Genomic DNA, 16,098 nt, shown 5'->3' on the forward strand with positions numbered 1-16,098 from the left:
CCTGTTCAGTCCTTTTTTCCTCAGCCAACTGCACACCTTGATGGAAGAACCTACGCCATGTGGAATGGTCTGTGGCAACAGTCTTTAGGAAGGCAGAGTTTACCCCACACTGCTTTAGTGAGTGTCTTCAAGGGATCCTTTAGAGTGCTTTTTCTGCCCAGTGCGACGGCCCAGTTGTAGCTGTCTGTACTGCATCTTTCCAGGAAGGCGGTCCTCTAGCATCCGGATGGCATGGCCGAGTTATCTAAGCTGCTGGTGTGTGATGGACGCCTCAATGCTCCTGCTTTTGTTTCCTTTGCAGGATCTCTAAGTGTGAAACACGGTCCTGCCAGGTCACTTTCAAAACGCGTTGGAGGCGTTTTATGTGAAAGGATTCCAGTTGTTTTAAGTGTCGACTGAAGACTGTCCGTGTTTCACATCCATAAAGGACTGTAGATACACACACTGCCTGGTAGACTGCAACATTGGTGTCTAGGTGCAGGTTGCTCTTGTTAAAAACAGCTTCCAAGGTATTTAAAGTGTGGTACAATGGCAAGTGAGGAGTCTGAGAAGGAGAATGCGGGTGGTGCAGGTGGAGGATCAGATGACCTGACATAGGACCTCTGTTTTTGGGATGTTAACAGACAGCCCCATTCTGCTGTATTCTCTCACAGCTGCTGTGAGGGTGGCTTGTTGAGCTTCTAGGCTATGAGCGCAATCGTTATCCAATCATCCACCTACTGAAGCTCATGTCTCTTTAATGACCCCTACAACCGCTGACACAAACACACACCTCACAATGGTTGGGTGTTGGAGCAAAAACCTGAGCAAAGGCAAAAGGAGGAGAGGTGGGAAGCCAGCCGCTGATGTAGATATCTGCATGTATTATGAGATCTCTGCATATAGGGTCCTTGCAGAAATGGCCAGCTCTAACTGGCTGGTCCTGCATGGTAAGGTGTGCTATGACCATACACATATAGTTCACAGAATGGACACACAGTATGCCCTCTGACCATGGGAATGTCCATTCTAGAAATTCTAATTCTATGATTCTGACCCACTGGGACCAGAAGAGTGACACTGGAAGTGGGTGAGGTCACTAGGAGGGCGGGGGTGAGGATGACCTGACTTTTAGAGAGGAAGAGGGTCATCAAACACACTTTCCCACCCCACCCAGCCAGACAGACACAGAGATCCACCCAACAGTCGTGTCTATGCCAGATAAGGGTGTAGATTACACAGCTGCTGCCACTTCTTCCTTCGAGAGGAGACCTGCCTTTGATACCATCGATCACCACATTCTTTTGGAGAGATTGGAAACCCAAATTGGTCTACACGGACAAGTTCTGGCCTGGTTTAGATCTTATCTGTCGGAAAGATATCAGTTTGTCTCTGTGAATGGTTTGTTCTCTGACAAATCAACTGTACATTTCGGTGTTCCTCAAGGTTCCGTTTTGGGACCACTATTGTTTTCACTATATATTTTACCTCTTGGGGATGTCATTCGAAAACATAATGTTAACTTTCACTGCTATGCGGATGAAACACAGCTGTACATTTAAATGAAACAAGGTGAAGCCCCAAAATTGCCCTCGCTAGAAGCCTGTGTTTCAGACATAAGGAAGTGGATGGCTGCAAACTATCTACTTTTAAACTCGGACAAAACAGAGATGTTTGTTCTAGGTCCCAAGAAACAAAGAGATCTTCTGTTGAATCTGACAATTAATCTTGATGGTTGTACAGTCGTCTCAAATAAAACTGTGAAGGACCTCGGCGTTACTCTGGACCCTGATCTCTCTTTTGACGAACATATCAAGACTGTTTCAAGGACAGCTTTTTTCCATCTACATAACATTGCAAAAATCAGAAACTTTCTGTCCAAAATGATGCAGAAAAATGAATCCATGCTTTTGTTACTTCTAGGTTAGACTACTGCAATGCTCTACTTTCCGGCTACCCGGATAAAGCACTAAATAAACTTCAGTTAGTGCTAAATACGGCTGCTAGAATCCTGACAAAAAAATTGGATCATATTACTCCAGTGCTAGCCTCCCTACACTGGCTTCCTGTTAAGGCAAGGGCTGATTTCAAGGTTTTACTGTTAACCTACAAAGCATTACATGGGCTTGCTCCTACCTATCTTTCCGATTTGGTCCTGCCGTACATACCTACACGTACGCTACGGTCACAAGACGCAGGCCTCCTAATTGTCCCTAGAATTTCTAAGCAAACAGCTGGAGGCAGGGCTTTCTCCTATAGAGCTCCATTTTTATGGAATGGTCTGCCTACCCATGTGAGAGACGCAGACTTGGTCTCAACCTTTAAGTCTTTACTGAAGACTCATCTCTTCAGTGGGTCATATGATTGAGTGTAGTCTGGCCCAGGAGTGTGAAGGTGAACAGAAAGGCTCTGGAGCAACGAACCGCTCTTGCTGTCTCTGCCTGGCCGGTTCCCCTCTCGCCACTGGGATTCTCTGCCTCTAACCCTATTACAGGGGCTGAGTCACTGGCTTACTGGTGCTCTTTCATAACGTCCCTGGGAGGGGTGCGTCACTTGAGTGGGTTGAGTCACTGACGTGATCTTCCTGTCTGGGTTGGTGCCCCCCCCCCCTTGGTTTGTGCCGTGGCGGAGATCTTTGGGTGCTATACTCGGCCTTGTCTCAGGATGGTAAGTTGGTGGCTGTGCTTTGGCAAAGTGGGTGGGGTTATATCCTTCCTGTTTGGCCCTGTCCGGGGGTATCATTGGATGGGGCCACAGTGTCTCCTGACCCCTCCTGTCTCAGCCTCCAGTATTTATGCTGCAGTAGTTTATGTGTCGGGGGGCTAGGGTCAGTTTGTTATATCTGGAGTACTTCTCCTGTCTTATCCGGTGTCCTGTGTGAATTTAAGTATGCTCTCTCTAATTCTCTCTTTCTCTCTCTCAGAGGACCTGAGCCCTAGGACCATGCCTCAGGACTACCTGGCAAGATGACTCCTTGCTGTCCCCAGTCCACCTGGCCGTGCTGCTGCTCCAGTTTCAACTGTTCTGCCTGCGGCTATGGAACCCTGACCTGTTCACCGGATGTGCTACCTGTCCCAGACCTGCTGTTTTCAACTCTCTAGAGACTGCAGGAGCGGTAGAGATACTCTTAATGATCGGTTATGAAAAGCCAACTGACATTTACTCCTGAGGTGCTGACTTCCTGCACCCTCGACAACTACTGTGATTATTATTATTCTGTACAGCACTTTGAGATATCAGCTGATGTAAGAAGGGTTATATAAATACATTTGATTTGATTTGATTTGACCTCACACAGAAACACACAAGCTAAGTTCTGTGAGTAAAACAGCTTCAATGGACTCTTGCAGGACTGCAATAAAGAATGGTGGAAATGCCACCCATGCAGTCACAAGACAGGGCAAATACTTTTTTATTTATTATTTTTGTATCTACAAGAGTGCCCTATAGGGTGAAGGGGCAAAGGGTCTATTTGGAATTCACAATAACACCCATCTCCGCACTGGGTCTGAATGAGTAAAAACCTGATGAATCATCCATATGGTATTATCAGCTGTGCATTCCATTAAGGCAGGGGGTTTAACCCAATTAGATCCAGTTAGGAGACTTCACTTTGGACCTTCTGCGAACTTTACAACAATACAATATCTATTTCTGCAATCCCTTTCCGTAGCGTACAAAACAAAGTCAAGCGATTTGGCTTTAACATATTTAATTGCAAAATATAATTATATACAGTACATTGTGTAAGGAAAGAGGCTATGCTTTGACTAAGACCCACACCCCTCTCACAGACAGTACAAAGTCCTGTAAGTCTTATGACCAGAGTAAGAGCAGAAATACAATACATAAGCATACATATTTCTTTGTTTCTGAAACTGAACGCAATTCAATGCTTTCAGTGTCATTCACGACAGCATAATAAAAGGGGAAAGATAGACATTTGTTTTTCCTTCTGTCTTCAGTCAGTGCTCATTGCTACACTGAGCCGGGGGGAAGACCAAACGTTTGTAGTCTTTTGATCTAGTGCTTGATTCATCTCTCAGGCAAGCGTCGACTGGCTCATCATGGGCGACAGTGGGGACCGTCGTTGTCAAGAGGGAGAGAGAGAGAGAGGTTGAGGCGCTGGGCCCTTAATGCTGGGAAATAGACAATTCCTGGAAACTGATCTCATAGACTACATGTTGGGCGTAGGCTACTCACACATTGTGTCTAGTTCCTGACTCCAACCTTCCTCACAGACTAATGCTTGGCCAAACCCCTTCATCTTGGCCCCATACTGCATACATTCTAAACCTTACACTCGGGGGTAAAGAGGGCTCTCCAGAAGCATCATACAATTCTAATATACACAAAACCCATTCAAGGACAGGAAAGCTACCAGGTGAGAGGGTACATCACATTTTGTTCTGTAGTTACAAACAGAAATAAACATAATGGAGATCCTATACGGAGAACTACACTCTTAGAAAAAAGGGTTCCAAAAGGGTTCTTCGGCTGTCCCCGTAGGAGAACCCTTTTTGGGTTCCATGTAGAGCCCTCTGTGGAAAGGGTTCTACTTTGAACTCAAAGGGGTTCTATTAAAAGGTTTCTACCTGGAACCAAAAAGGGTTCTTCAATGGGTTCTACGAGGACAGCCAAAGAACCCTTTTAGGTTCTAGTTAGCACCTTTTTTTCTGAGTGTACGGTAAATGGAGAGTGGGAATTCCTCAAACAGAATGCCTTTGTCATTGGTTATCAACTCAATTGGAATGTCCAGCAAGGCGAGACTCACGTTTTCCCAGCCAGAGGGTAGGATTTCCACTAACAAAATCGCTTTTCCGTCTTCTTAACAAGCTTTACAGCTTCTGTCATCCTCCCCTAACCACAATAATTCCACAAATGCTGAAGAATATCCTGACTTTTGCCATTCTTTAATCACATATATATATATATATATAAACAATTAAAATATTGTATTAAAAAAAAAACTTTTGGGAGTTGGAGATGGGCATGGAATGTAATGGATTGTCAAGAATGACATAAGTCCATAAAACCCTACTATCTTAAATACTTTCCTAAGGCGTGTAGGGAGTCGAAACGTTTACATGGCTGTCGCCACTTTTCGTTAGAGGAGCATCGAGGAATGTGGAGAAGATGAGTTTTCAAGAAGCAACCCAGAGGATGTTGACCTGACACGCTACACAACACTGACGGACCCTTTCTTGAACCCCTGTATCCTTGGACGATGCTCATGTGGTACAACTCATTCTGTATCAGTGCATCCATAAAGGTCATGTGTCAGGTGTTTGGGCTGTGAGATTATTTTGATAGGACTCCACAGAGCTAAGCCAATCATCAGTGGCTGGAAGATGATAAGCAGTGCTCTGTAAAATAGTTGAGTCAATGGCCCCAGTCAGGGGATGGAGAGAGTGAGTCTGAACATGGAGGTGAGCCGGGGTGGATGAGGACTGATCCAGGACGTCCTATCAGGAGCTGCCATCTCCGTTCTTGGTCTTGAGCACCACCAGGACCACCATGATGGGGATGAGGCAGATGGGGGTCATCACCAGGGCGAACACGATGCTTGGCGGGGGGTCACTCAGCGCCTCGTTGGGACAGTCCCGGAAGAACCTGGAGTGGATGTTTACAAACTCATTCTCCACCATCCTGTTGGGCCAGGGGATCAGCAGACACTCTGCTATCTCCTCCGTGCACATGGTGAAGGTGTTATACATCCTACAGAGAGGGATAGGAGGGGTACTATTAGTACAAGAGAGGGCAACATTATGTGCTCTGAAAGACATTATTAAGAGTTTCATGGTATGGATGTGCCATTAATGAGTGAGTTAACTCTGATTTCACTTGACTATGTGTTGGGTTTCTCAAAACTACTGTTTGAACTAAGCATGTGATAATGCAAGACCGACGGCATGATAAGTTGGATCAGAAATAAATTAAACAGAATAATACATGGATTAAAATAAGCATTTAGGCCTACCTCTTCACATTGTTCCAGTTGCACCAGTCTGTGTTGTTTAATGACTCCATGGCAACTACAAAATTAATGTAGCAGGTTTCCTTAAATAAGGTCGCGTAGCACTCCGTCCTTGGGGGATAATACTCACAAACGTCACAGTAGTGTTCACAGTTAACATACGTATTCCCACAACCTGTACAATAAGAGAAAGAGAGAGGGAGAATACTGTAACGTTAGGAAATCAGTTCTGTGAAATGATCCAATCATCCAAAATGAATCCATAAAATGAAGGATTAGAAGGATGTCTCGAAGATTCATGGTTACACATTATTACTAACGAGGCCCAGTCTAATCTTATGTTGATTTAACAGCAAGCAGAAACAGCAGTGTCACCTCTGATTCAACACTATTAAATAGCCTACATGTAGAGTCAGAAAGGTAATAATGGCCCACCTAATCCACTGGAAACTCTTCTCTCTTCGAGGATAACGTCTAAGAAGAGAAAATGACAATACATTTGGTTACATTTGACTGACCAATGGTTGTAATCACAACAGAAATGTCTGTTAAAAACAGCCTCTCAAACAGACAGACTGAACAGCTGTGTCATTCAACATCTTTTTTAAAGAAGGAACAAATCTTCTGAAATTGTTTTTCAAATGATCAATGTAACATTTAAGATACCAATCGAAACGAAGCATGCAATGAACGTTATCTTTACTGCCGCACATCGTGTCAGCAACTCAATCTGACTGTCCAGCAACGCGAGACGTGCGTTCGCTGCCGCCCGGGCCGAGCCCACACACTCACCAGAAAGAACAGAGAGGAGCATCCCAAAGAAAACAAGCGCTCCCTTCATGTCAGAGAAAGTGAACATAGGAGAGTTTCCCCCACTGACTGACGACCATCTAGACTGAGCCTGAACTACTAACACCGAGCCCTGCAAGGCATAACAGGAAACTAGACATGGGTGGAAGCAGCTAGACTCGGCATTACCCTCGGTTACCAGATGTCAGATCGGTGTATCCCGCGGTTAGGTTACCAGATGTTGCTCGAGGATCTGTCTGTCTGCCCTGCGCCTTGGCATCAAGCTCTTCCCCTCTCTAGTGCATTTCTTTAGGATTGTCTTGCCTTTTAAAGGGGTGGAGGCTCAAAAGATTGTCCTCTCTCTCTCTCTCTCTCTCTCAAATAAAAGGGAGCACACCCAAGTTGGGCTGGACTCACATCTGAAAACCTTTTACTCTTTAAGTCTCACAAACTTTTTGTCTCCATTTCTCACAGTCAAAGGTCTGGCTGACTTGCAGCTTGTGATTTATTTGCCTTGAGGGCTGCCTCTGCCAAATCGGAAACATAAGTAAACATTTAGGACCAGGGCGTTTAGGGTGGATGTAATCATGACTCCGCACGGTGTGCTGTGGAGACAGCTGTGGATTCATATCTGGGTTAATGTGATCATATCTGGAAGATGTTATTAGAGTCAGCCAGCTGTTTGCAAAGACCAACTCTCTATCTACCCCACAGCCACAGGCAGGTAATGCAAATCTCCAACTCACTAGGACTTTCAGCGTTCACACAATAGGATAAGCCTGGGAATATGGGTGGACTCCTTCTGGATCTTTATGTAGTACCTTGAGCCATGTGGAGCTGCATGACTGTTACCTCAGCAGACTACTGTCTCCGTTTCATACTGCTTTTCAAAGACAACGCATTAGACCACTTCTTCATCCTCACTAAAACGATTATTCATATCTCAAGCTCCTTATCAAAAAGGACGTTTTTCAAAATAACAAGTCTTTGTCGATTACTGGGATGAAATAAAAACATTTAAAGTGACTTTAAAAAGATTTAGAAGATCTATTCTCAGGACAATCTATGCTACACAATGTGGTTGGGCCCCTGAACACATCTGTTTGCTGAGCAACGGTTTTGATTTAGTAATGACATCAGGAAATGTGTCTTTTCAGCAGAGGAGGAGCTCAGAGTTGGAGGGGAGCGGAGAGAGAGAAAAAGGAAATCGTAGGGTGAGGATCAGTGAAGGGGAGCTAACTGCTCCAAAGTTCCAGTTGTTTCACAACTCTAGAGTTCATGTGTTGAACACAGCCGTCACATGGGGCGAATGGTGAACAAATACAGGAAGTGCAGCCCAGTTGGGGGGCTGCCTGTAACGAGGTTTCAGTTAACCTTTGACCCCAGACAATTATGGGCCTTGTGTCAGCTGCTGCTGACCCACCACTGGTGGGGACCTCCCCACAGGTTTGTCTTGGCTTCACGTTATGCTAGAAGCCTAGGACTCTTGGCAGAGAGCTGCATCTCGGTTTACTTTTTTTTTTTTAAGAGGTTGGCCAGTTTTGTTCTGAACCCATGTGTTTACAGTGCCTGTCCAACAGAGTCCCCCATGGATTCAAATATAATTTCACATCAAAGCGTTGCGCGATAGCGATGACGAAGGACAAACCTCGACGGTAATGTTTGTTTAGAACATTAATGGGGTGTTACACCATTACAAACATTTACAACATAATCCATCTGTGATCATTATGTTGTGTAATACCAATATTGTGAAATAGGTGTTAAATTGTTGCCTAAAAAGTTTTCAATTAATCTGGTAACTTACCGTTGTATTGGTAGTTTGCATATGTTGTTGAGTCATGCCGTGAAGTGAAACCTAATTGATGAGAATAACATACTGTTTAATCAAAGTATTGTTATAAATGTAGTTATCATTGCATTTACATTTACATCTTATCCAGAGCGACTTGCAGTAGTGAGTGCATACATTTTTGTACTTTTTTGTACAGGTCCCCTGTTGGAATCAAACCCACAACCCTGTCGTTGTAAACGCCATGCTTTACAAACTGAGCCACACGGGACCCCAACGGGACCCCAACGGGACCCCCGTCAAAGTGAAGACAGTCTAACAAAAAACATGTGTGGTTGTTCCCTTGGTCTTTAACACTAGTTGACATTGATGAGTTGTGTTAGTTGATGTAGAGACCATGAGAAGAGGACAACAGTCAGTTACCTGGTGTGGTAGCTTGTGGCGCCTCGTAATGTCCTATCAGACCAGCTGCTGTAGAGCTCAGTGCTACAGGGACAGACACGAAACAGGGACAATGTCAATGGAGAGTTCTTTACAGAAAAGTGTGCACTCACATTCTCACACGTGCACAGTCAGAGAAATAGACAAAGACAAACACAAGCAAGTAGAAATACAGAAATGAGTTGACAGATTTTTTTACATATAGAAGAATGATGAACATATAGGACAGACAGAGAGAGGAGTGTGGGAAAGAGAAACAAATTAAGAGAGAGAGCTGGTCAGTGGCAGGGAGTGTCTCCTCCTTTTGTTCTCTGAATAAAGTCTGAAACAGTTTAGCCATTTCCTCAAACACAAACTATTTAATGTAGTCTTTGAATAACTTGGTTTGTTTTGTTTTTTTGAAGGAGAGTGATCTGGTCTGGGAAATTGAGTCTAAAGTTGAGGTGTTCCTTATTAAACGGTTATTGTAACATTGTGTTCTGTGAAGACCGTGATTATCTCAACTACATTATCTTATGTATTTGTTGGTAGAAACAGATCCTCTAAATTAGAACAACAATCTGCTTAAAATCTTCAAGAAAGACACCAGATCCATAACATCGTCATATCTATATTTAACCTCTGTTTCTTCACCATTGGAGCAAGAAAATGTTTTTAACAAATCAAAATCACTAAGTTTAGGCTACTATAAAAAAGAATCTAATATTAGATCTGCCAAGCTCTTACTGCAATCCCTTACTTCTAAGCATTCCACTTTCTGTAAGAGGTGAAATCTAGGGCAATATTTGACATACTTTTTCTCTTAGTAATTCAACATACTTCTCCATACCCCTGGCCCTTTTTATATACATATAGTACTCTGTAAATCATCTACTTACCCCAGAGAAGAAGAGGCAGAAAGCAGCAAGAAGAAGAAGACACGGGAGACGGATTAGGGGCTTTCATTTCTGCCTGACACTGCTCTGTCTCTCTTCCCTGGTGGACCCAGATTACATATCTCAACCTTTCTGCAGGAAAGCTCTATAAAACAACAGGAAGCTCTCGTTTCCTAGGATGGGTGGCTTGGGCGGGTTCCCACAATAGTGCAGACAGCCCCAGATAAGGGGAGAGCTACTGTAGCCCACTACCATTTACAATACAATTCATCTCTCTCCTACAATCTCTCTCTCTCCTTCTCACTCGACTGCTCTCTCTCTTTCTTTCTCTCCCTCTCTCCCTCACACTCTTTTTCCTAGTTTCTCTCTCAATTCAATTCAATTCAAGGGGCTTTATTGGCATGGGAAACATATGTTAACATTGCCAAAGCAAGTGAGGTAGACAATATACAAAAGTGAAATAAACAATAAAAATTAAACGTTAACATTACACATACAGAAGTTTCAAAACAATAAAGACATTACAAATGTCATATTATGTATATATACAGTGTTGTAACAAAATTGAGTTTGTTTTTGAATTCTTTGTGGATCTGTGTAATCTGAGGGAGGAGGTTAGGGAGGTTAGGAAGTGCAGCTCAGTTTCCACCTCATTTTGTGGGCAGTGTGCACATAGCCTGTCTTCTCTTGAGAGCCATGTCTGCCTACGGCGGCCTTTCTCAATAGCAAGGCTATACTCACTGAGTCTGTACATAGTCAAAGCTATCCTTAAGTTTGGGTCAGTCACAGTGGTCAGGTATTCTGCCACTGTGTACTCTCTGTTTAGGGCCAAATAGCATTCTAGTTTGCTCAGTTTTTTTGTTAATTCTTTCCAATGTGTCAAGTAATTATCTTTTTGTTTTCTCATGATTTGCTTGGGTCTAATTGTGCTGCAGTCCTGGGACCAGCTTGCTTAGGGGACTCTTCTCCAGGTTCATCTCTCTGTATGTGATGGCTTTGTTATGGAAGGTTTGGGAATTGCTTCCTTTAAGGTGGTTGTAGAATTTAACGGCTCTTTTCTGGATTTTGATAATTAGTGGGTATCTGCCTAATTCTGCTCTGCATGCATTATTTGGTGTTCTACGTTGTACACGGAGGATATTTTTGCAGAATTCTGCATGCAGAGTCTCAATTTGGTGTTTGTCTCATTTTGTGAAATCTTGGTTGGTGAGCGGACCCCAGACCTCACAACCATAAAGGGCAATGGGCTCTATGACTGATTCAAGTATTTTTAGCCAGATCCTTATTGGTATGTTGAATTTTATGTTCCTTTTGATGGCATAGAATGCCCTTCTTGCCTTGTCTCTCAGATCGTTCACAGCTTTGTGGAATTTACCTGCGGCTCTAGGGCAATGGTGTCTAGATGGAATTTGTATTTGTGGTCCTGGCGACTGGACTTTTTTTGGAACACCATTATTTTGGTCTTACTGAGATTTACTGTCAGGGCCCAGGTCTGGCAGAATCTGTGCAGAATATCTAGGTACTGCTTTAGGCCCTTCTTGGTTAGGGACAGAAGCACCAGATCATCAGCAAACAGTAGACATTTGACTTCAGATTCTAGTAGGGTGAGGCCGGGTGCTCCAGACTTTTCTAGTGCCTTCGCCAATTCGTTGATATATATGTTGAAGAGGGTGGGGCTTAAGCTGCATCCCTGTCTCACCCCACGGCCCTGTGGGAAGAAATGTGTGTGTTTTTTGCCAATTTTAACCGCACACTTGTTGTTTGTGTACATGGATTTTATAATGTCGTATGTTTTACCCCCAACACCACTTTCCATCAATTTGTATAGCAGACCCTCATGCCAAATTGAGTCGAAGGCTTTTTTGAAATCAACAAAGCATGAGAAGACTTTGCCTTTGTTTTAGTTTGTTTGGTTGTCAATTAGGGTGTGCAGGGTGAATACATGGTCTGTTGTACGGTAATTTGGTAAAAAGCCCATTTGAGTCCCTGGCGGCGTAGTGTGTTACTGATGGTAGGCTTATGGTAGGCTGATGGTAGGCATTTGACATTTGCTCAGTACATTGTTTTCATTGAGGAAATGTACGAGTCTGCTGTTAATGATAATGCAGAGGATTTCCCCAAGGTTGCTGTTGACGCATATCCCACGGTAGTTATTGGGGTCAAATTTGTCTCCACTTTTGTGGATTGGGGTGATCAGTCCTTGGTTCCAAATATTGGGGAAGATGCCAGAGCTAAGGATGATGTTAAAGAGTTTTAGTATAGCCAATTGGAATTTGTTGTCTGTATATTTGATCATTTCATTAAGGATACCAGCAACACCACATGCCTTTTTGGGTTGGAGGGTTTTTATTTTGTCCTGTAGCTCATTCAAGGTAATTGGAGAATCCAGTGGGTTCTGGTAGTCTTTAATAGTTGATTCTAAGATCTGTATTTGATACTGTATATGTTTTTGCTCTTTATTCTTTGTTATAGAGCCAAAAAGATTGGAGAAGTGGTTTACCCATACATCTCCATTTTGGATAGATAATTCTTTGTGTTGTTGTTTGTTTAGTGTTTTCCAATTTTCCCAGAAGTGGTTAGAGTCTATGGATTCTTCAATTACATTGAGCTGATTTCTGACGTGCTGTTCCTTCTTTTTCCGTAGTGTATTTCTGTATTGTTTTAGTGATTCACCATAGTGAAGGTGTAGACTCAGGTTTTCCGGATCTCTATGTTTTTGGTTGGACAGGTTTCTCAATTTCTTTCTTCGATTTTTGCATTCTTCATCAAACCATGTGTCATTGTTGTTCATTTTCTTCGGTTTTCTATTTGAGATTTTTAGATTTTATAGGGAAGCTGAGAGGTCAAATATACTGTTAAGATTTTCTACTGCCAAGTTTACACCTTCACTATTACAGTGGAACATTTTACCTGGGAAATTGTCTAAAAGGGATTGAATTTGTTGTTGCCTAATTGTTTTTTGGTAGGTTTCCAAACTGCATTCCTTCCATCTATAGCATTTCTTAATGTTACTCAGTTCCTTTGGCTTTGATGCCTCATGATTGAGTATTGCTCTGTTCAAGTAGACTGTGATTTTGCTGTGGTCTGATAGGGGTGTCAGTGGGCTGACTGTGAGCGCTCTGAGAGACTTTGGGTTGAGGTCAGTGATAAAGTAGTCTACAGTACTACTGCCAAGAGATGAGCTATAGGTGTACCTACCATAGGAGTCCCCTCGAAGCCTACCATTGACTATGTACATACCCAGCGTGCGACAGAGCTGCAGGAGTTGTGACCCGTTTTTGTTGGTTATGTTGTCATAGTTGTGCCTAGGGGGGCATATGGGGGAGGGAATGCTGTCACCTGCAGGCAGGTGTTTGTCCCCCTGTGTGCTGAGGGTGTCAGGTTCTTGTCCGGTTCTGGCATTTAGGTCGCCACAGACTAGTACATGTTCCTGGGCCTGGAAATGATTGATTTCCCCCTCCAGGATGGAGAAGCTGTCTTCATTAAAGTATGGGGATTCTAGTGGGGGGATATACAGTGGGGCAAAAAAGTATTTAGTCAGCCACCAATTGTGCAAGTTCTCCCACTTAAAAAGATGAGAGAGGCCTGTAATTTTCATCATAGGTACACTTCAACTATGACAGACAAAATGAGAAAAAAAATCCAGAAAATCACATTGTAGGATTTTTAATGAATTTATTTGCAAATTATGGTGGAAAATAAGTATTTGGTCACCTACAAACAAGCAAGATTTCTGGCTCTCACAGACCTGTAACTTCTTCTTTAAGAGGCTCCTCTGTCCTCCACTCGTTACCTGTATTAATGGCACCTGTTTGAACTTGTTATCAGTATAAAAGACACCTGTCCACAACCTCAAACAGTCACACTCCAAACTCCACTATGGCCAAGACCAAGGAGCTGTCAAAGGACACCAGAAACAAAATTGTAGACCTGCACCAGGCTGGGAAGACTGAATCTGCAATAGGTAAGCAGCTTGGTTTGAAGAAATCAACTGTGGGAGCAATTATTAGGAAATGGAAGACATACAAGACCACTGATAATCTCCCTCGATCTGGGGCTCCACGCAAGATCTCACCCCATGGGGTCAAAATGATCACAAGAACGGTGAGCAAAAATCCCAGAACCACACGGGGGGACCAAAGTAACAAAGCCTACCATCAGTAACACACTACGCCGCCAGGGACTCAAATCCTGCAGTGCCAGACGTGTCCCCCTGCTTAAGCCAGTACATGTCCAGGCCCGTCTGAAGTTTGCTAGAGAGCATTTGGATGATCCAGAAGAAGATCGGGAAAATGTCATATGGTCAGATGAAACCAAAATATAACTTTTTGGTAAAAACTCAACTCGTCGTGTTTGGAGGACAAAGAATGCTGAGTTGCATCCAAAGAACACCATACCTACTGTGAAGCATGGGGGTGGAAACATCATGCTTTGGGGCTGTTTTTCTGCAAAGGGACCAGGACGACTGATCCGTGTAAAGGAAAGAATGAATGGGGCCATGTATCGTGAGATTTTGAGTGAAAACCTCCTTCCATCAGCAAGGGCATTGAAGATGAAACGTGGCTGGGTCTTTCAGCATGACAATGATCCCAAACACACCGCCCGGGCAACAAAGGAGTGGCTTCGCAAGAAGCATTTCAAGGTCCTGGAGTGGCCTAGCCAGTCTCCAGATCTCAACCCCATAGAAAATCTTTGGAGGGAGTTGAAAGTCTGTGTTGCCCAGCAACAGCCCCAAAACATCACTGCTCTAGAGGAGATCTGCATGGAGGAATGGGCCAAAATACCAGCAACAGTGTGTGAAAACCTTGTGAAGACTTACAGAAAACGTTTGACCTCTGTCATTGCCAACAAAGGGTATATAACAAAGTATTGAGATAAACTTTTGTTATTGACCAAATACTTATTTTCCACCATAATTTGCAAATAATTTCATTAAAAATCCTACAATGTGATTTTCAGTATTTTTTTTTCTCATTTTGTCTGTCATAGTTGAAGTGTACCTATGATGAAAATTACAGGCCTCTCTCATCTTTTTAAGTGGGAGAACTTGCACAATTGGTGGCTGACTAAATACTTTTTTGCCCCACTGTAGGTAACACACAGGAGGACATTTTTCTCTGTTAAGATAATTTCCTTTGAATTTCTAGCCAAATGTAAAATGTTCCTGTTTTGATTAATTTAATGGAGTGAGTTAGGTCTGCTCTTTACCAAACTATTATACCCCCTGAGTCCCTTCCCTGTTTCACACCTGGTAGTTTGGTGGATGGGACTACCAGCTCTCTGTAACCTAGAGGGCAACCAGTGGGTCCGTCTCCTCTATACCAGGTTTCTTGCAAGATGACAATGTTTGTATTACCGACTTCTTTGGTGAAGTCCGGGTTCCTGCTCTTTAGGCCAAATGCAGATGACCTCAGGCCTTGGATATTCCAGGATGATATAGTGAAGGCTTTGTTCCATAAAGTGTCCAATGTTGTTGGTCGTGTGGTTTGGCCTCAGGCCAGTAAGTGTGAGCAGAGCCTGCTGAGCATCTGGTACATGCCATTGACTTGGGCGAGTGTAAGAGTGGGGGTTGGGCCTGTTTGCCCGCTCACTGCCTGGGCGTATGTGTGACTTCCATGTTGAGGCCCTCTTTGCGGGGGTGGGGTGCATGGGGTGGGCAGGAGGGGCATAGGTCTGATCTGTCTCTGTCTCTCTCTCTTCTATTCTTCCTCACACTCTATCAGACGTTCAGTTTGTCTATCTGTACAGTAGTCACTAAAGGTCTTCGTTTTGAAAATAGACTGCTGACAAGCTGATGACTCTGTAGCCTTTCTCACTTGCTCAAATCCTGTGAGTAAACTGATTTGCAGACTAATATGTGCTCCAATACACTGTAAAACCATTTTTTTCTAAATGTGTTGATTCAACTTAAAATACTCACAGCAACCAGCTGCAATGCGATTTCCAATTTGCAAAAAAATTGGGCATATTATCGACGACGTCAAAATGTCAGTTGGAGCATAACTAGAGTGTGCAACTTTCTTTATGTTTACATATTAGCTAAACCAACATAAATTCTCAAGTTGAATTGTATGTTCACTCAACTTTACATTTTAGGTTGAGGGAACATACAATTCAACTTGAGAATTCATTTTGGTTCAGCTACATATGTCCAAATGTTGAGCAAACTAGAAATCACATTGCAGCTGAACTATTTAAGCTGAACCAGTGTAGCGAATTCAGGCAGTATGTTAATGACATAGAAT

General features: G+C 43.3%; 1 protein-coding gene across 2 annotated transcripts; it reads right to left on the reverse strand.

The window, feature by feature from the left end:
* Positions 1-3,674: 3,674 nt before the first annotated feature.
* On the reverse strand, positions 3,675-10,004 carry LOC139564932 (receptor activity-modifying protein 1-like). 2 transcript variants are annotated; one of them, XM_071384860.1, is made up of 6 exons: positions 9,857-10,004; positions 8,961-9,023; positions 8,553-8,603; positions 6,392-6,430; positions 5,960-6,131; positions 3,675-5,697 (listed from the first exon to the last, which is right to left on the reverse strand). In XM_071384860.1, exons 1-6 carry the CDS (start codon positions 9,921-9,923, stop codon positions 5,448-5,450), a joined length of 642 nt encoding a protein of 213 aa, XP_071240961.1. In that variant the 5' UTR covers positions 9,924-10,004; the 3' UTR covers positions 3,675-5,447. The 2 variants fall into 2 exon arrangements, with proteins under 2 accessions (XP_071240961.1, XP_071240962.1); XM_071384861.1 differs by lacking the exons at positions 8,553-8,603; positions 8,961-9,023; positions 9,857-10,004 and adding an exon at positions 6,749-6,924.
* Between the last annotated feature and the right edge of the window lie 6,094 nt (positions 10,005-16,098).

The sequence above is a fragment of the Salvelinus alpinus genome, chromosome 36 (assembly GCF_045679555.1).
Source record: "Salvelinus alpinus chromosome 36, SLU_Salpinus.1, whole genome shotgun sequence".
NCBI classification, from domain to species: domain Eukaryota; kingdom Metazoa; phylum Chordata; class Actinopteri; order Salmoniformes; family Salmonidae; genus Salvelinus; species Salvelinus alpinus.

Coding starts and splice junctions, on each gene's coding strand:
- LOC139564932 (XM_071384860.1), bottom strand. CDS start 9,923: ATGAAAGCCCCTAATCCGTCTCCCGTGTCTTCTTCTTCTTGCTGCTTT. Junction 8,604..8,960: donor GCCACAAGCTACCACACCAG/GTAACTGACTGT, acceptor CTCATCAATTAG/GTTTCACTTCACGGCATGAC. Junction 6,431..8,552: donor TGCAAACTACCAATACAACG/GTAAGTTACCAG, acceptor TTCTCTTCTTAG/ACGTTATCCTCGAAGAGAGA.